This window comes from Carcharodon carcharias, chromosome 6, assembly GCF_017639515.1.
Source record: "Carcharodon carcharias isolate sCarCar2 chromosome 6, sCarCar2.pri, whole genome shotgun sequence".
NCBI lineage: Eukaryota > Metazoa > Chordata > Chondrichthyes > Lamniformes > Lamnidae > Carcharodon > Carcharodon carcharias.
Window position 1 is genome coordinate 143,662,344 of NC_054472.1, and position 19,943 is coordinate 143,682,286.

General features: G+C 41.4%; 2 protein-coding genes across 6 annotated transcripts in view; one reads left to right on the plus strand and one right to left on the minus strand.

The window, feature by feature from the left end:
- The window catches only part of smarcc1a (SWI/SNF related, matrix associated, actin dependent regulator of chromatin, subfamily c, member 1a), a 223,774-nt gene that overhangs the window by 41,671 nt on the left and 162,160 nt on the right, over window positions 1–19,943 (minus strand). For all 4 annotated transcript variants that reach the window (XM_041189167.1, XM_041189168.1, XM_041189166.1 and 1 more), the window contains 2 exons: window positions 16,714–16,848; window positions 1,089–1,347 (listed from right to left, as the gene is read on the minus strand). In XM_041189167.1, coding sequence (XP_041045101.1) covers window positions 1,089–1,347; window positions 16,714–16,848 — 394 coding nt within the window. The remainder of the gene's footprint in view (window positions 1–1,088; window positions 1,348–16,713; window positions 16,849–19,943) is intronic.
- On the plus strand, window positions 7,823–15,055 carry LOC121278757 (endogenous retrovirus group PABLB member 1 Env polyprotein-like). Of its 2 annotated transcripts, none has more exons than XM_041189170.1 (2): window positions 7,823–8,579; window positions 11,296–15,055. In XM_041189170.1, exon 2 carries the CDS (start codon window positions 13,424–13,426, stop codon window positions 14,231–14,233), a length of 810 nt encoding a protein of 269 aa, XP_041045104.1. In that variant the 5' UTR covers window positions 7,823–8,579; window positions 11,296–13,423; the 3' UTR covers window positions 14,234–15,055. The 2 variants fall into 2 exon arrangements, with proteins under 2 accessions (XP_041045104.1, XP_041045105.1); XM_041189171.1 differs by having other exon boundaries at window positions 7,823–8,364.

Consider the following 19,943-nt stretch of genomic DNA (forward strand, 5'->3'; position numbering starts at 1 on the left):
CAAGTGAAGCAAAAGTCCTGGCTTGGATTGAATGAGCTGTATATTCTATCATTCTATTGCTCTCCACCTGTCCTCCCTTTAATGCCCTCCTTGCAACTGAACTAACAAAGCTTCTGGATAACCTTCCTTTCATTCAGCAGCCGTGTATTTTTCCCTTAAGCTCCTGGGAAGTGCTTTCCAATGTTAATGTCAACTGCAAATTGGTATTTTTACTGCTCAAATGCCACGATAATGTTTTAATTCCTAAAGGTAGTGAATGCTGGTTTCTGGATGGGCAACAAGCTGTTTGACCAAGTGATCAGTTCAGATGACAAGACACAAATGATACCTAAGTGGTACCAATTATTACTAGCCTTGCTTACTGTGAAAGTTCTCAGTTTTACAGATTAACTCCAAGAGCAAAGTTTTGATGCAGCAAAACCTGTCACTACGGATGGCTTTTTTCATAACAATATGAAATTATGCTAAACTCGAAAATTATACTGACAACCTGTACAACTGGCGTGCTTCAAAAATGTTCTCTCCTAATCAATTACCCACACAATACACACAAGATGCCAGTTATTAACTAGAGCTGTTATGTGCAAGGGTCATCAACCCAAAATGTCAAGTGTCTGTCTCTCTCTCTTTCAACAGATGGTGCTAACTGAGATTTCCAATATTTTATATTTTCAGAACAGTTATACACATGTTGGCAGCCTCCAGTACCTTGCATTGGTGATCATAGTTCATGTGCAAATGTAGATAAGAGAAGGCTTACAGGAACACCCACACACCACCTCAAGAATGCAGCGTGAAGAAGAATCCCTGGTCCTAAACTTACTAGCTCCTGAGTTGTAATTAATGTTAGTGATTACATCAAAAAGATTATGGATCCAACCAGAGGCCTTGCCAGTTCCTTTGCCTTAGTCACACACCACATGATATTTTCACTCAATAAGGTATGAAAGGGAGTGGCAATGAAACTTGTCAAGGTTATTAACTGAGATAACAATCATTAACTGGACATAAAATCCATTTGTCCCATTATTAATCTGGAGATCATGGAAATAAGGATATAGTTTAACCATTATAAAAAATGTACTGACCTAGCTGTTGCTGCATCTGATGGTGCATCATTGGATAAGGTGGTGGTGGTGTTGGACCTTGCTGCATCATTCCCATAGAACCCAGTTGTTGAATAACAGGGGTGGTGGGGGTGTTTTGCGAATGCTGCTGCTGCTGTTGTTGCTGCTGCTGCTGATGCTGCTGTTCCAGCTGCTGTCGGGCTCTCATTTCAGCATATTTCAACTGTTCCATGTGGAAGGCCTGCCGCTCCGTGAGCAGCTGCTGCCTCTGCTGTTCCAGCTGAAAAAAAGTGCAACGTCAACACACATGAACACTCCCAATAAATGACTGTTTAAACTAATGCTCTGCGCCTGAAGGCTAAGACCTTTGCTGCAGCGTACTTCCAAGGTGTCAGAGCCATCAAATAACTTCTGCAAGTGACCAGTCCTGGTGAAAACCTGGACAGCGGGTGTTGGTAGGTTATTCAACCTCAGACTGATGTTGTAGCCAAACTTAAAATCAGCCAGGAGAACACATACTGGGAATTGTAATTTAGATCCTGTCTTCACCAACTGGCTCATCTGGAAGTTACACATTTATTAAGAGCCATAGTTTTTATTTCTTTCCTTAACTGCAAGAGAATTTATACAATACTCTCTTATTTGAATTTCACTGGCAGATTTTAGGAACGTTCTTCCAGTAATACCATTGCTTGTGCCAGCATGTGATCATTTACTGCCAAGCAGTCATCCTAGTTTTTCATCAGTTCTAACTTCTTTCATTACCCTGGCACAGCTCTATGCAAATCACTTTATTCTACCTGTTGACTCCAATTCAAAACTTGCATCACAGATGTGTCATCATACAGCTATTACAACATCAAATGAGATCCCACATGCCTTGCCTTGAAGCCCTCCTTGTCAGAGAGAGAACACAATGGGAGACCTGGAACCCACAGATGAAGTATTTAATCCTGTTCATTTATATGTTTTAGGTTCGAGGCCATTCACTCGATGTCACCTGTTACATTTTGTTAGCTCAGAGATAGCACCTCTATTTTTTAATACCAATTTCATTGCCATTCTCCACATTACTTACTTTGCAAAGTATCTAGCTCATTTTCCAATAGCTCAATTGAATATCAGTTAAGGTCTCCTGGGAGACTTTTTTTTTTTTATATAGAATCACAGAACAATACATCACAGAATGAGCCCATTTGGCCCCCTGTGTCTATCTGTGGTGCTGCTATTCAGTTAGTCCCACTTTCATGCACTTCCCCACCGCCGAGTCAATTTCTTCCCTCAAAATATTTATTCAATTCCCTTTTGAAAGTTACAATTGAATCTGCTTCCGCCACCCTTTTAGGCAGTGCATTCTACATCATAATAGCTCTCTGTATAACACAAAGTATTGCTTCATTTTGGCTCTGGCTCTTTTTCCAATCATTAATTCTTCTGGTTACCACTAGAGAGTTTTTTTTATTTACTTTACTGACATGAAAATGATTTTTGTGGCTTGGTCTGAGTTTACAAAATATATTCTCATGTATAGGATAGAATGATGGAACAATCTGCAGTTATATAGCATGTGCCATATAACATAAAAAGAAGCCCCAAGGTGCTTCAGAGGTGCAAGGAGAAACATCTCAAAGGACATGGAATTAGAAGGGGATAACCAAAAGCTTGGTCAAAGAGGTCCATTTTAAGGACAATCTTAAAAGAGAGGGAGACGACGTGGTGGAGGAATTTAAAGAATTCTAGAGCTTGGGGTTCAGGCAGCTGAAGGCACAACTCTTAATGGTGGTGCTCAAAAACAAACTAGGGCAGTGAGGTATGCATGAGACATCAGAGTCAAAGGAATGTAGAGTTTGAGGGAGTATCAGAAGGAGTGTACAAAACCTTGGATTCCCCTAAATCAAGAGAAAAGCCAAAACAAAACAAAAACAGAATTACCTGGAAAAACTCAACAGGTCTGGCAGCATTGGTGGAGAAGAAAAGAGTTGACGTTTCGAGTCTTCATGACCCTTCAACAGAACTGAGTGAATATTAGGAGAGGGGTGAAATATAAGCTGGTTTAAGGTGGTGGTGGTGGTGGTGGTGGTGGTGGTGGTGGTGGGGGGGGGGGGGGGGTTGTGCTTTGTAGGGACAAGCAAGCGGTGATAGGAGCAGATAATCAAAAAATATCACAAAGGATCAAAGAGGTGTTGAAGGTGGTTTTTTTTGTTCCTTTGTCTGTGACATCTTTTGATTATCTGCTCCTATCACTGCTTGCTTGTCCCGACAACCACACTACCTACCCCACCCCCCCCCCCCCCCCCCCCCCCAACTCCACCCCCACCCCCCCCACCCCCCCTAAACCAGCTTATATTTCACCCCTCTCCTAATATTCACTCAGCTCTGTTGAAGGGTCATGAGGACTCGAAACGTCAACTCTTTTCTTCTCTGCCGATGCTGCCAGACCTGAGTTTTTCCAGGTAATTCTGTTTTTGTTCTGGATTTCCAGCATCCGCAGTTTTTTGTTTTTAATCAAAAGAAAAGCCAGTCTTTATCTAACCAACTCTATTACTTTAAATGGCTCTCCCAACATATCCAAGTCACTGAACTTTTTCTTTTGAATACAATCATCCAGCACTCCAAATAACTGCAGGAATACTTCTTTGTTTTTACATTCTTTATCTCTGTAATGAAGTTCATCAAATGACTCAGCTCCAAACCTTTTTCTTGATAGTGATCTAGCTCAATGACTAGGTAGCTGGATCCCCAAATTCCAGTAATAAAACCCGAATGCTTGCCTAATTCTACTATGTAATATTCATATTTAATTCAGTACCAATGCAGCTCGTTTAAAACAAATATAATTAGTCCAGTGAGACGAGTTTCACAAACCATGACATCAAATATCCTTTTCAACCATTGTAATACTTTGCTATATAATACTACTCTCTACTTTTACTGATGGCTATCCTCTAAAGCACAACACAAACGAAGGTGGCTTACACTCAGCTTGCACTCAAATACTTGGAAGCACAGCAACAGCAGTAAAGTCAGGGCTCCAAATTTCTTTCAAAAACTGAACAATCTTCTGCTGTGCAAACCCTCTCGTTGACACAAAGTAACTTAAGTGGTGGATTTCAGTCTCCTCACAAAACCGTGCCCAATGCGTGGAAGGGGTGGAATTGGTTTTCACGAGAAGGAGAACACACATCTTGTCCTCTTGATTGACCCACATATCAATCATTAATTTTTGTTGCGGTTTTACATTCTATTTAAGCTAATGCACTGATGTCAAAAACAAGTTTCAGGCATACATTCATCAATGGTAATTAACCTATTTACAGAAGGAACAAAACTCCACAAAGTGAATCCATCACAAATTGCGATATAATTACATCCACATCAGCTATAAACTTAAGAGTAAAAATTATTTCAGATCAAGTGCCTGTATTTAAATAAATGTTGTAATATAAGCAGTCATCACTTCTTCCCTGCCTTGTCCAGTTAATATAGAACTGTAGGCTGAATTAATTATACAGCAGTCTCTTTATAGGCTGCACACCATTCAATTAACACCACACTTTCACAGTTTTCTGAATCCTTTGTCCTAAATTTAAACATTTAGGAAGACATAGTTCTTCAAAAGCCAGTGCATCACTTTTGAGCACACACAGGATATATTCGGAAAACCAAGGCCCAAACAACTTTCTCATTTGTGATTCAAGAACATATATAATTCAAATAAGATAATCATCACACTGCATAATGATGACAAATATTATGGGCTACTCTGCTCCTGATGGTTCTTTTTCCAATATGACTTCACATATAAAGCTTATGTTTTCTTTCCCTCTCACACCATACGCAACCAGATGGCATTTCCTTCCTGTTCACATTCAAAAGGAAAATGTCACCCTGGTTGCATATCTATTATGACCACATCAATACTGTTATCATTGCTCTCACTTTGAGCAATGACAGAGCTGTAGTACATGAACTCCATGAACAGTGTTATACAGCAGAAAATGATCTCCAACCACAGCTAAAGTGTGGAATGAAACTATAATTACATTTCTGGGAGGCTTTCATAATTCAAACAAACACACAACACCATTACAGCTGATTAAAATGGAATGACAATGGAACGGCATACTGCTATCGCAAAACAAAAACAGAATTACCTGGAAAAACTCAGCAGGTCTGACAGCATCGGTGGGAAGAAAAGAGTTGACATTTCAAGTCCTCATGACCCTTCAACAGAACTGAATGAATCTAAGGAGGGGGGTGAAATATAAGCTAGTTTAAGGTGGGGGGGTGTGGTTGTAGGGACAAGCAAGCAGTGATAGGAGCAGATCATCAAAAGATGTCACAGACAAAAGAACACAGGCGTTGAAGGTGGTGATATTATCTAAACAAATGTGCTAATTTAAGAATGGATGGTAGGACACTCAAGATACAGCTCTAGTGGGGGTGGGGTGGAAAGGCTAGCAGGGCATAAAAGATTTAAAAATAATGGAAATAGGTGGGAAAAGAAAAATCTATATAAATTATTGGAAAAAACAAAAGGAAGGGGGAAGAAACAGAAACGGGGTGGGAATGGAGGAGGGAGTTCAAGATCTAAAGTTGTTGAATTCAATATTCAGTCCGGAAGGCTGTAAAGTGCCTAGTCTGTTATCGAAATTGTTTAAATGTTACTCTGTCTAAATACTAATTGAGCCATAGCACTTGGGTAGATGAGAGAATTACAGGCTCAAGAGGTAGCAATATCTACATGACCCCACAAGATTTAATTTTAAACTAGTTACATAGAGACCACTGAATAAACATTAGTGTCTCAGTTGAATGATGTTTACACATTTGCAAACCATCAACTCACATGGCTCTCAGAGCTCCATCTATTCACTCACTGGTGACAGATGAACATGACTTGTTACAAGTTAGGGTACAGGTAGCAGGGTTTCGGATGAGGAGTTTATGAAGGTTGGGCAACGAGGGGCTGGGCGAAAAAACATTGGAATAGTCAAGTCTGGAAGTGACAAACATGGATGAGCAGCAGATAGGCTGATGCATAGTGAGACACTGGTAACAGTAGAGATGATAGAGGGCACACTTTAAGAAGAAAAAGATAGAGTTGCAAATCGAGCTTAGTGTTAAATAGGATGCCAAAGTTTCCAACATTTTGTTTCTTGCAGTTGCCAGGGAGAGAAACTGAATCAGTGGCAAAGGCAAAGAGTTTACAGTAGAAGTCACACGCAGCAGCTTCAGTTTTTCAAGGGTTAGCAAGTCATCCAAGACTGGATATCAAATAAGCAATGTGACACAGAGGTAACAGATAGATTGAGAATCTTGGGAAGGTTCAGCATGTGGGAAAAGGAAGAGGTCAAACCAAAGAGAGAGATTGAACAGATGGTCTTAACCTTACTGACAAAAAAAAATCCATGAGCTCCTTGCACTTGTTAAGCAAGTAATAGCCAGCGGTAAATAGAAGGGGTATGTGAGGGGATGGTTGGTAGCGCAGAAAAGAAGCTCAAGTTATCCAGAAATTCCTGTGCAAGATATAGCTGAGACAGCTAAGTATCTGAGCATGCTTTTCCAGCAGGCTAAGTAGTCCTAGAATCAGTTTTCCACAATGGCCAGGCGAACAAGCTGCAAACAACAAGTCAAAGAAGAAGCTCTTGATTAGATCTGGCGTTAATCTAACAACAGGTAGACAAAAAGACATAAATCAGTACAAGGGAATTACAGGATATGGGGCCATTGTGAGATGATGTTGAGGCAGAAGCTTAGCCATGATCATACGAAATGGTAAAGAAGGCTTGGAGGCTGAATGGCCTACTCCTATTATTTTCTAAGAAATTCTGCAAGATGAAGCAGAGAAGACAGGATTCTTGCACCAACACAAGTCTGTTGTATTAACTGCTTTACTTTGAAATACTGCACCATTCTTGAGTATAAAGATTTTGCTTTACTAGTGAGACCCTGGTAACTGCTGTGCATTCTATACATTTATTAATATACTCTCTACACACCCTACAAGTTCTGACTCCATCTGAATCTCTTATACCAAGAACATTCCAATGTCATGGGCAGGTTTGGCAGGGGTAAGTGAGACTTAATATAACCCAGCCACATCTGGCTATGGATGGATAAACCAACTGTGTGAGAGATATGCTCATGTCTGTGCCCCAGAACCTGAAGGAACAAAGATGAAGGAATGGCAAGGGAATGACAAGGAGAATAGAGATTTTGCTGGGTAAAAAAGGGCAAAAATAGTGAGCAATCAAAAGCTGTAAAAATATTGCAGCAGAGAGCCAAAGACAAGAGTTGAGAGGTTGAAACACAAGTGATAGGCAATAACAATCTCTAACAAGAGAGAGTCTAACTGTGGGAGAATAAAATACATGTACAGGATAACAAAGGGTTAAGTGGTTAAACCATAGTGGAATACTACAACGAAGTGTCCTTGCACCAGCGGTAGACAAACCCTCTCTGTCAGCTATTGTGGAGGAATGAAAACAAGCACAAGAGACAGGGCCTAGTCATGCTATCTGTTGTCTGTCCAGATGACTAATCGCCAGACGGGCTACTCAAGGTTTTTGTGTAACTACTCAAGGTTCTGTGTAATTATAAACTAAGATAGAACAATTGTGTGCATGCCAAAGATAAAAATTTCAATGTTATTAATTACTAAAGGTCAAGCAATTTTGTAATTTGCATGACCTCTGTTACGCACGCTTTTGCTATAACTATGTGTGTACTCTGATGCTTCCTCAGAGTGCCGGCTAGCTCCATTGTATGCTGCTGGGCTCTCCGTGATATCATGATTCAATAAAGACTTCCGAGACAAACCTCCTGGGTCTGAGTGTTCACTTCGTTTTCTGCGACAAATTGGCGATGAGGATGGGGTCCGACTGAAGTCCAGCTACCTCTTAAGTTGGAGAGGTGATAACTAGCGTCCCAGCTACGTCTTAAGTTGGAGAGGTGGCCTCTTAAGTTAGAGAAGTGAAAGGGGGACGAAAAGAAATTCTGGGCCATCGGATCTCTAAAAAAAGAACCCTCGCGGAAACAGGGAGGGACTACTCTCCCAATTTGGGGAGAGTACGAACTGCATCCTAGCTGAAAGGGGGAGTGCAGTTAAATAGCATCCCAGCTACCTCTTAAGTTGGAGAGGTGACCTTTTAAGTTGGAGAGGTGAAAGGGGGACAAAAAGCATCCTAGCTGAAAGGAGGAGTGCTTGAAAAAGGGTAGCTACCGACCAGACTCAAAAGACCCAAGGAACTGGAGGACTTGTTGAGGAACTCTTAAACACCAGTGAGCGCATAGGGTAGGAAACGTGCCACGCTGTTAATTGTGTTTCCTTTTCAGAAAAATGGGAGATCGCAATAGTAGAGCGGGCTCTGCCACTTCCCCTGCTTCGCAAAGTACTAAGAACAAACCGAAACCGGAGCTTAAATCAGGAACTTTGAAGATGAGTAAGAAAACGAAAAAAAATAGTATTAGTAGTATACCCCAAGGGTTCGAGTCCTCTGGAGGTGAAAAGTAAGTAATTTCTATGTTTTCTTTTGTGTCCATTTCGGTCCTGAAATTGTCCAGGATATGTTTCTGGATTGGGTTAAATGGACTCAAAGTAAAGCAGAGAGCTTCCCTCCAGCTGGAACTTTTAATCGGGACAGAATTGAGCACTTATAATATGTTTTAAGGGAGGTAGATAGTCCGTTACTGAATTTTCTGTAACTTAATAAAAATGAATTGATCTAAGTTACAAGAGCTGTTTGTGCTGAAGAGAGAGAGAGGGTACCCCTAGGGGGTTAATGAGTAATTGACAAGCAGCAGCAGAGAAAATGTGAGCTTTTGTCAGTTTGAAGGTCCCAATAGGTGGAGCCTTCAAGATCCCTTTATTTCCCCCCACTGCTACTTGAAGCTTCGTTTAGAGTTAAGTTCAATATTATAGGAGAATCGATACATACCGTTATATATATGTTTGTTTGTGTGCAATGAAGTATTTGCATGTGAGCTTTAATGTGTTTTCTTCCCTGAATTGTCTTTTGTGTGTGTAGTTGAGCACTTTAGAGTCGAAAGCCCCATATTAGATTAAAGGAAAAGTTTATTCAAACATTCCAAAGTTTTGAGTATAAGGTTTGAGTTGAGATTTCTGGAAAAAATCGTAATTTGAAGGTAGTGCAAAGATAAAACAGGGCTTGCCTTTGTTTGAGATGAACCAACCCTTTTACCACCCCCTTGCAGACTAGTAGGGAATAACCCTCATCATCAGCTTCCAAGCTAATTGGGATTAATACATACGAGTTGGTATTCTAAAATTTCTGAGAAAAAGAAATTACTTGAAATTCAGAAGGATTCTAGGAAAACGAAAAGACATAAACACAAGATCTAGATGGGTCCAATGGATGAAAATGGGTTTCTTATGAAGCGATGAATTAAATATTAAAGGAAATCTGCTTTCCAAAAGCACTGGAATTTGAATTTGGGACAATCTTGAGATGTAAAGTGCAGTGTAATTTAACAGGTTACTTTTAAATCGTTAGGATGCTAAGGTAAAGAATGTGTCGATAAACATACAGAAATTATAACTTGGATACAAATCATTACACATGAAAAAGAGGTTGTTTTAATTTTGATAGTGTAAATTACAGTTCTTACAAAGTTTAAAAATTTGAGGTTTGGTTCTTGATAAAGTTCTCTAAAGGGAATTTTCATTTTAAAAGGTCTGACAACAATTGGCACTAATTCAAATGCTGCAAGCTTTTGTGTTTGTAAGTCTGTTCTCAAAATATGAAGCTAAACTCAAGACCTTGGCAAAGTTTGGCAGAAATCCAATTTTTGGCCGAGTTAATGAATCAGGGATAATTCTAAAAGAAAAGGGTCAGACACAATTTAGTGGGTTACTTTTAAGACAATAAAACCTTTGAGAAGAAAAGGAAGCAAAACATGTCAATACCTAATTTCTGTTTTAAAACTGTTATGAGAATATGTTATTGGATTGAAAAGTCTCTTCAGGCAACCTGAACAAGATAAGGTGGTAGCTGTTGCATGTGTAAACTGGTATGAGGAAAGTAGGATAATGAGTCAGGGAAAGGGGACATAATGTACAAACTGTTTTAGGGGAAATGAATTTGATAATCTGGCCATCAACTGAGGCATTGGAACTGGACAGGGGGGAAATAAGCAAAGACCTAGAGACAGAGATCCCCATTGAAATGGAATAGTTAATATGGCCTAAAGAGTAAGGAAACATTTTAAACAATCAAGACAATAGAGAAACTGAACTCAAGAGAACCTTAGGATGATCACGGTCATGAAAGAAAACTTAGAGGTAAAACTATGAGGAATCTGTAGTTCAGGAATTGAAACATAAAGAGAAATAATACTTAACAACAATTTACCACAAGATGGATACAGGTAAAGGGAAAGCTGGAAAAAGGCTAAATAGATGTATTACTGATTATATCAATGTGCCTGAGAGCTACATAAAGTAAAACCATAGGATTAACACCTTGATGACAGGCAGAGTTAAGCGGTTCCCAGAGAGAACCATCACTGGAAGTGAAAATACTGAGCCACTGAAAGATAGGATAAGAAGGTGCATTGTAGAGTTGTTTAAGGAATTGAGGTCTGACATGAGACAGCAGCAGGAGGGAGTAAACTGGAAGGAGTGGGGATGCCTACCCAAATGGATTCAGATCAGGGAACTAATTTCACAGGGAGTCATTAAAGAAATGTGTAATCTTATGGAGATTAAACAGAAATTCCATATTCTTTACCACCCCCAGAGTCCAGGGATGGTGGAAAGGAGAAACTGAACTTAAAAAAAAAAAATCAATCAAAAGACAGGGAACAGCCCAATATTCTAATACGCCGTGGGCTACCCCAAGGAGGATCACCAGGTTCACCATATTTGAAAGGATAACAGGTAAGGGCTATGCAATTACCTGAAGGTATTATAGTAGGTGGTGTAGGGCAACAGAAAGGAAAAATACAAGACAATGTAAGGGAATTAAGTAGGCAATTACATGAGTTGAGAGAGGAAGTTAAAGATTGACAGATGATTAAGGATATGGAAACAGGCAAATCCAAAGAGCAACAATGGAACATACCAGGTAATTATGACAGGTGATACATGTGCACTTGTAGATATGAGAACAGGAAGTAAATGGAGGCATTACACACAGTTAAAGATACATGACAATTGACCAAGCGGTAACCCAGAGAACGAGAGCCAATGTTAATGTCTCCACAGACCTACGATCCTGGTCAAGAGCCTATCAGTACTGGCAACAAGGTCGGGATCATCACTGCTCATCTTGCACTGTAGGAGGAACTTTGGTACAGCATGGACAGTGCCGAATGCGACACGCAACAGGGAATGATAAATGTAACAGTAGGAGAACAAGAGCTTTCAAATTGTAGTAAGGGTTTGCTTCAGATCGAGCATGGGAGGTCCGCCACTACCCAGCCACCTCCCACCTCTACTTTCACAGTCCAAGTAGAGATAATTGAAGCCCCTCAAACCACACCGACTGATGCATCTTGTCCAATTATGCAGCCAGGACCAACGAATGGTTTGGTACTGGTTAATCAGATCAGAAGTTTTGTATAATGATGTACACCATGAGCTGGTACCCGTAGTCTTGAATGTATCCGGTGTCGTCCTGCCCCAATGGTGCTCAACCCATACCCAAGCACTCTATACGGCTCTGGTGCACCAATTGATGACTGAAGCAGTTCAGTTCAGTGGCGAGATACGATCAGGCGTTAAGCGCAGCCTGATAAATGATGCCACTATGATACTCAATATAGGGACATCATTGGTTAATCCAAAGTCTGGCTACCATGCTCGAAAGTCATGCGGAGATTATCAATAAATTAATTGAAATAGGGAAAAATATTTCAGACAAAGCGAGCAGAAATGATGTATGCAACACCTATGGACCTTGGGCACTGGAACAAGCCCGAGAAAATTTAAGACAGACTAAAGAAGGGGTAGTTCCTTTACGGGTAACTAATGAGCATTTATTGAATCTCCCATGACACAAGAATCATGACTTGACCGGTTGCCAGCTCAGGGGTTTAACACGTGTATATAGAATGAATGTTGAATGTATAGTGAATAGTAATATGCTAACAGGCATTTTATTAGTAATTCCTGTCATACCTATGTCAATGACATAACCCAGGCAAGACGCCCACAGTGACTGCTGGTACGGGACCCCAGCCATGGAGCCCATTTGTACACCTACAAATGGACTTTATACAAATGCCTAAATGTATGGAATATAATTATGTTTTAGTTCTAGTATGTTTGTTCTTGCGATGGGTGGAGGCGTATCCTACCTGACGAAATTATGCTGTTGTTGTTGTAAAATTGTTGGTCATTTTACTGCTAAAGTGATAAAGGAACCGTTGAAGGCCTTACAATGCAACCATCGCCTTTCCTGCCCATACCACCCCCAGTCTACTGGAGCAGTGGAAAGACAAAATGGTATTCTGAAAAACAAACTAGCTAAATTATGCGAAGAAACCAGTTTGAAAGGGCCGAAGCTCTACCCTTGGCGCTCATGACTATGTGCTCTCACCCTAACTGTCTCAAGAGCTTGCATATACAGGTGGTAGAAGCTCAGAAAAATCCCACCATTGAAGACTGCCATCAATACCAGCCCAGGGACCTAGTCCTAGTAAAGACCTTCAGGAGAAAGAACTGTTTGGAACCTCGATGGGAAGGGCCTTTCCAAGTCCTGCTCACCACCCATATAGCCGTGAAGGTTGAAGGACGCCTTTGTGGATCCACGCATCGCATGTCAAGCGGACGCTGACCTCAGACGTAAGTGCTTGTGCAAGAACTTTAACTGAGCCATCAGAATGCTGACTCTGATTTGGATCCTGTCCTGCTTGGTTCTTGCGGGGGCATGGAATACCAATTCTGCGGTTCAAAGAATGCAGGCCGAAGCCTCGCAAGTTAATCAGACTAAATGTTGGATTTGTACTCATTTTCCTCTATGCAAAACAGCATCTGAATTGCATGAGAGGATGGAAAGGACCCTACCTTGTGCTGCTAACAACGCAAATGACCATGAAGATTAAAGGGAAGGAAGATTGGATCCACGCCACTCATTGTTAAAAAAAAAATTGTCCAGCAGTCCTATAACTGTCGCTACCAGTGAACTAATTTGCATTATGTATCGGATACTGCCTTTTGCTATATTCTGTCTTTTTGCTATTTTTGTGGGGTGTACCCAAAGGATTCTCACCCCAACACCTTTTTGTCTTTATGCCGCGCCTATGCTAGACAAGGAGGACAGGGCGCCTGTTGGTTATGTACCCAGACTCCCCAAAATGGAGGTGAGTCAAGCACCTATCAGGCAAAACCAATGACTGGGGAAGAAGTGAAGGATCTCACAAATTTCCACAACTGGTCAGATAATGCAGAATCCAATATGTTCAAGGGACGGTTCCGTCGCTCTCCACCTGCTAATGGGTGGAACTATACAAATCATGAGATAAGAATCAAGCCTCCTCAGGAACTGATAAACGCCACCTGTTGGTGTTCGAACCTTGCAACCGGTACCTATAACCTGGGAAACAGTAGTTGCGAAAACACCATATCTACTAGCCCTGGTAGTTATGACCCTCAAAATGGTACGTTTTGGGTTTGTGGGGAAAAAGCATACCCCTGGTTGCCTGGGATGGCGCAATTATCTTCCTTCTTTCATCAAGATAACAGAAGTTTGGGCAAGGGCGCTACCACTCCCACCTGGAGTGGTTGCTGCTACCTAGCATATTTGAATCCCTATCTTCGACATCGCCGTGACATCTCGGAATCTGAACGATTCTGGATGATTGCAATCCCCTCTTATGGAGCTGCTCGTAATTCCCGAGAGATTATCAACCTGGCAGCTGCACTTGGAAAATTAGCTAATTCAACGGCTGATGCTTTGCTTGAGACACAGAAACAGATTTCAGCTACCACTACTGAAATGATAGCCCTATGCCTGACTGCCTTACAAAATAGAATGGCCCTTGATTTCCTCCTAGCTGAAAAAGGTGGCACTTGTGCCATGATAGGTTCAGAGTGCTGCACTTATGTGCCTAATGTTTCTGAGAACATTACTAACCTGGGACAGCATGTTATGGATAAAGTGCAAGAAATAAAGAAAGAAAGTTGGGGAAAGATTGAGTAATTTTTATAACAAGGATTCCTGGTGGGCTACAGTAATGGGGTGGTTCTCCGGTTGGGGAAGTTGGCTGCTGTATGTTTTAATTGGGTTGGTCCTAGCATGTGTTATAGGGTTTTGTGCATGGGGTTGCTCTGCAAATTTGCTGTTCCCAGGTTATTAACAGTGTCTCTACTGGATTAGGTGGTACCCCAATTGTTCCTCAAATGATGCGCACTGGTCACAGTGAGGCCCACTGGTGGGGCGAAAAGGTTTACCCTGCCAGAGATCGGCCTTTTCCTTATGGTTATGTACCCCCATATGATAATGAAGATGCTATTCCTCACTGGTGTTAATCTGGAAGGAAGATTAACAAGAAGGGATTGTGGGAGAATAAAATACATCTACAGGAAAACAAAGGGTTAAGTGGTTAAACCATAGTGGAATACTACAATGAAGTGTCCTTGCACCAGCAGTAGACAAACCCGCTCTGTCAGCTATTGTGGAGGAATGAAAACAAGCACAAGAGACAGGGCCTAGTCATGCTATCTGTTGTCTGTCCAGATGACTAATCGTCAGATAGGCTACTCAAGGTTTTTGTGTAACTACTCAAGGTTCTGTGTAATTATAAACTAAGATAGAACAATTGTGTGCATGCCAAAGGTAAAAATTTCAATGTTATTAATTACTAAAGGTCAAGCAACTTTGTAATTTGCATGACCTCTGTTACGCACACTTTTGCTATAACTATGGGCGTACTCTGATGCTTCCTCAGAGTGCCAGCTCGCTCCATTGTATGCTGCTGGGCTCTCCGTGATATCAAGATTCAATAAAGACTTCCGAGACAAACCTCCTGGGTCTGAGTGTTCACTCCGTTTTCCGCAACACTAACCATCTCCCAGCAACATACAACAGCATAACCCCTGTCGAACACCACACCATAAATACAATAGGGGTCACCATTGACCAGAAACTTAAACTGGACTGAAACTCAAAGCAAATCAGAGGCTGGGAATTCTGAAGCAAGAAACTCTCCTCTTGACTCTCCTGCCCAACATGTACAAAGCTCAATTCAGGAGTGCGATGGAGTACTCCTCACATAACTGGATGACTGCAGTTACAACACAAGAAGCTCGACACCATCCAGGACAAAGCAGTCGACTTGATCAGAACCCTGTTCACCACTGGTGCACAGTGACAGCTGTGTGCACCATCTATAAGATGCATTGCAGCAATCTCCAACGTTCCTTTGTCAGCACCTTCAAAAGCCATCATCCCTACCACCAAGAAGGACAAGAGTAGCAGATGCATGGGAACAGCACTGCTTGCAAGTTGCCTTCCAAGTCTCATATAGTCCTGGCATGGAACTATATTGTTGTTCCTTCACTGCCGCAGAGTCAAACTTCTGGAACACTCATGAACAGCTCTGTGGGTCTAACTGCAATACATGGATTGCAACATTTCGTTAAGTCAGTTCACCACCACCTTTTCAACAGTATTTAGGGATGGACAATAAATGCTAGCCTAGCCAGTGATGAGCACATCACAAGCAAATTAAAAAAAGGAAAGTTAGGAAGTTAAGAAAGGAAGTTACGGAGATCTGTTGCTCAAACAGAGATAGTAAAGTTAAACAAGGATGTTTACTGTGGCAGATATTATAAATGAGGTTGCAGCAATTAATACAACACGCACGAGTGTGAAGTAGTGCACGATGACATTGGGTGAGCGTCTCGACATCATCGCACACTTGCGTGATATTTTGGTCTAGCGCCCTGACATCATTGCACACTCATGATATTTTGGTCGGCAGGCGCACAGGAGTTGGCAGCGCGCACTTCAACAATTGAGGGGGCGAAGCCCATTAATAAATTAATTCAAGTGCAATTTTCCTTTCCCGTCCAATCTTACGGTTGGCGGGAGGGAGAATAGACCAAGCGGCCTTTACATTTTTTGTGAAACGTCATCCACGGGCAGGGTGAGGTTTCAAACAGTGATTTTTTAAAAAAAATTTAAAATTTTTAACTCATTTTTGACATGTCCTGCTCATGTGACAGTCACATGAGGGGACATGTTTTCCTTATTTTTGAAATCTCTATTTTTAATGTTAAAAAGCTTAAGCTCCCTGAGGCAGCTCTGTGACTTCAGGGAGCTTTCACTGAGCACACCTGAATGCACGCGCACATTTCAGTGTACGTGCTCCTCCCACCCCCACCCAGGCAGCATGGAAACTCCCAGCGCGCATTTCACACTGGCTGGCTGTTAATTGGCCAGCCAGCGTGAAATCGCGATTGGGGCCCAGTTGCGGACAAAGGACCGTTGCACAACCGCTCCCAGGCTCGCCCGCCTGCCACACTCACCCAGCGAGGTAAAAATTCTGCCCATAGAGTATCTGGAAAAATAGGTGGAGATGATGATTCAACAAATTGGCCTTAAGTATTTCTTTGATGAACTGCACAATCTTATGATGAATTCTTGTTAGTCAAAAATTTTCCAGATAAAGACCTTACCGCTTCTCTCTCTCGGTCCATAATGGTTTCCAATTCCTCAAAGTGGCGAAGTTTTATCTCCAGTTTCTTCATTTGGGTTTCCACCAGAAGAGCAACAAGTGACTTGATCTTCCTCTCTTCCACCGCTGCAAGGTGCTGAAATAAATGATTGGAGGAGATTCAGTAACAAATTCAATTAAAAAGAAAAAAATCAAGCAAAAAATTTCATTAACAACTCCTTCTCCTGGCAGGGATTATATATTTAACAGAAGGGAAAAACTACAATTATGGAAAATCTGGAATCAAATGTTGAAACCACACAAAACATCTGCAGTCAAAAAAAAGCATCAGGTGAGACTCTTAGGTGGTTATCTTCCTTTTTGCTGCTAAGATTCAGGGTGTTGGGGGAAATTAACAATGGTAAAAGAAAAAAACACCTAAAATCTCCAAGCAGACATGGCTGCTAAACATATTCAGAGTTGAAGATTACCAGATGAACATTGCACAGCCTTGAGAATCAGACTGGAAATAAAAGTATGACATAAATTAGATTAAGTGTACTCCTCTCTCAGATAGGGAAGGGGCAGATGGCTTTAGCTTAGATATGGGAAGATGAACAATGGACAAAGAGAGCTTTGATGAAACACAAAGAGTCTTGAGTTGTAAGAACCAAGGTCTTTGTGTACGTGTTTTAATTTTGATTGGATAATATAATTGTATATACATCCTTTGGAATAACTGGTTAGCAAAATCACATGTTTACGTACTCAAAAGGATAGAGTTAGTGTGGAACTGGTCTGTCAGTTACCAATTGGATGTATTCAAATGTACTCAAATGTGTTATGATAAGAAAAAGTATAAAAGTAGTGAAATGTAATCAATCAGGAAGCTGGGTCTTCATTCTTAGGAATGAGTGCAGCTCCCTTGCATATGCTTGAATAAAACCGGTTAAAAGGAAGCCTGAATCTCATGTAGTCGTTGAGGGTGAGTGTAACATCTCCTCTTCTAGGGAAATGCAACGGCAAGCCTTCTACAATTTGATAGATCAGGTTATTCACAGCTTTACCATACAGTTTCAATTCTGTCAAACTTAAGCATTATCCAATTACAATCCACTGCTTGTAGCTACTCAGGTATATCATGGTAGGAGATTCAATAACAAATTTAATTAGAAAGAAAAAAATCAAGCAAAAAATTTGCTCATCTGTCTTTTGTCATCCTCACATCCACTGTAGCTCGCTTGCAACCATTTTGTCACATCCGTTATCCAACAATGCCTAGGTCAACCTTTCTTTCTGCTGCCCTCCACCTGACCTTCCAGTAGACATCTCTGAAGCTTTTCAGCTCTGGTCAAATGGCCATTTTCTTTTCTGGATGTCACTTCTTAAAGAGTTCTTCTCACTCTTGCTATTTCACATTCCTGTTCATTGGTCTTATGGTCTGTATATGGAATTTTTATCTTATGTCTTACCACTCACATTTCAAGGACCTCTATTTTCTTCCACAGGTCTTTACTTACTGTCCAGGTTTCTGTATCAATTTTACTTGCATGCCTCAATGTCACATCTTGAGCTTTTTTTAAAACCTTGTTACAAGCTTGAGTTTTCTTGCTGTGAACATATCCTTGGGGTAAAAGGATGTTTGAGAGGGCTAATGCCCTTGATTCCCTGGAAAGTTGCACATGCACATCAAAAAGGGTGTGGGTGGGGAAACCGGTGTATCACAACTCTCACCAATGACTCCAAATAGCTAGTTGCGCAAACTAGCTGCCATACTATGATATCTCAACTCAGCCATCATGCAAAACTAAGCAAGGGGGCCATCAGCTACAGCTAGTGTGGTGTGGGGACATCATCCTTTATAAATGCATGAAGGTTGACCGCTGAAGAGGCAAAAGAGCTTAACAAGTTAGTAAGACAATGGCGCAGAAGGTAGAGATCAGTAAGGTGTGAGACACAATGAGGGCACTTGGTGAGGCAAGTGGCCAGTTATACGCGGAGTCGGGGACCTTCGACAGTCCCAAGGTTAGTCATGGCAAATCAATTACAATGCTGACTGCTGATAGCATAGAGGTGGAAAACTGGCCATCAAAAGAAAGCCTCAAAATGAATCAAAATGCCACACATAAGCAAGCGAGAATGTGAATGAGATTGTGAATGATGCTCCATGGCCTGGGGCAGCCAAACTCCAGATCAACACACAGTCTTATACAGCATTGTCAGAGACATCAGCTGTCAGTTGAGGCTTAAACTGAGGCCCTGTTTGCTTGTTAGATCAAGGCTGGGGATTTCACAATGCCAGATGAATCTGTCTCCTGGTGTCCTGGCCAACACTTTTTCCTCAATGCCATCAATGCTAGTCATTCATCCGAGTGCTGTTTTGTGTGGCTTTGTAAGTTGTAAACTGGTTGGTTAGGTTTGCCTACACAAGTCACTACAAATCAAAATAATTGAACATGTGTGATGCTATCTGGGATGTTCCAAGAGATGTAATAAGGTCCAAGGTTGTTGCTCAAGATTCCACTGTCTAGCTGTGCACAAGTTATCTTTTAATCTGCTGCCTTCATGCCATCTCCACTATTAACTTTTGACAATCCCAACTAAAAGCCTTTTTGTGGTAGCAGCTTTTTAAACTAGGCTTCCACATCACGATTTTAGTTTCTCACAAAGCTACTTATCCTGCCTTTCCAATGATGGGGTAAAATGCCTAAGTTAAATTGAACACTGCAGAATTCCTCTTCAAAGCACTGACACTGTGCAGGTTTACTCCCTCCTGCCCCATACAGGCTCGCTGCCACGACAAAATATTGCTTAAATTTTTCGCTGGGAGGTGGTCACTCGGGCATTAACATGTAAACCAGTCTCTTAATACCTATTCCCATATGCTTCATTCCAGCGTACCACTAATAAAAAAATCCTGAAAAACACTGAAATTCTGTCCCTCATCTTCCTTGCTATGTTGGCCTCTCTCTTCAGACTCCGATGTCTACAGCACAGGAGACCACTCAGCCATCGCGTCCGCGCCAGCCAACAAAGATCTGATTACACTAATCCCATTTTCCAGCGCTTGGCCCATAGCCCTGGAGGTTATGGCAACGCAAGCGAACATCTCAATACTTAAATGTTACGCAAGTTTCTGACTCAACCACCCTTTCAGGCAGAGTTCCAGGCTACCACCACCCTCTGGGTGAAAATATTTCTCAACTCCCCTCTTGGCCTTCTACCTCTTACCTTAAATCTATGCCTCCACCG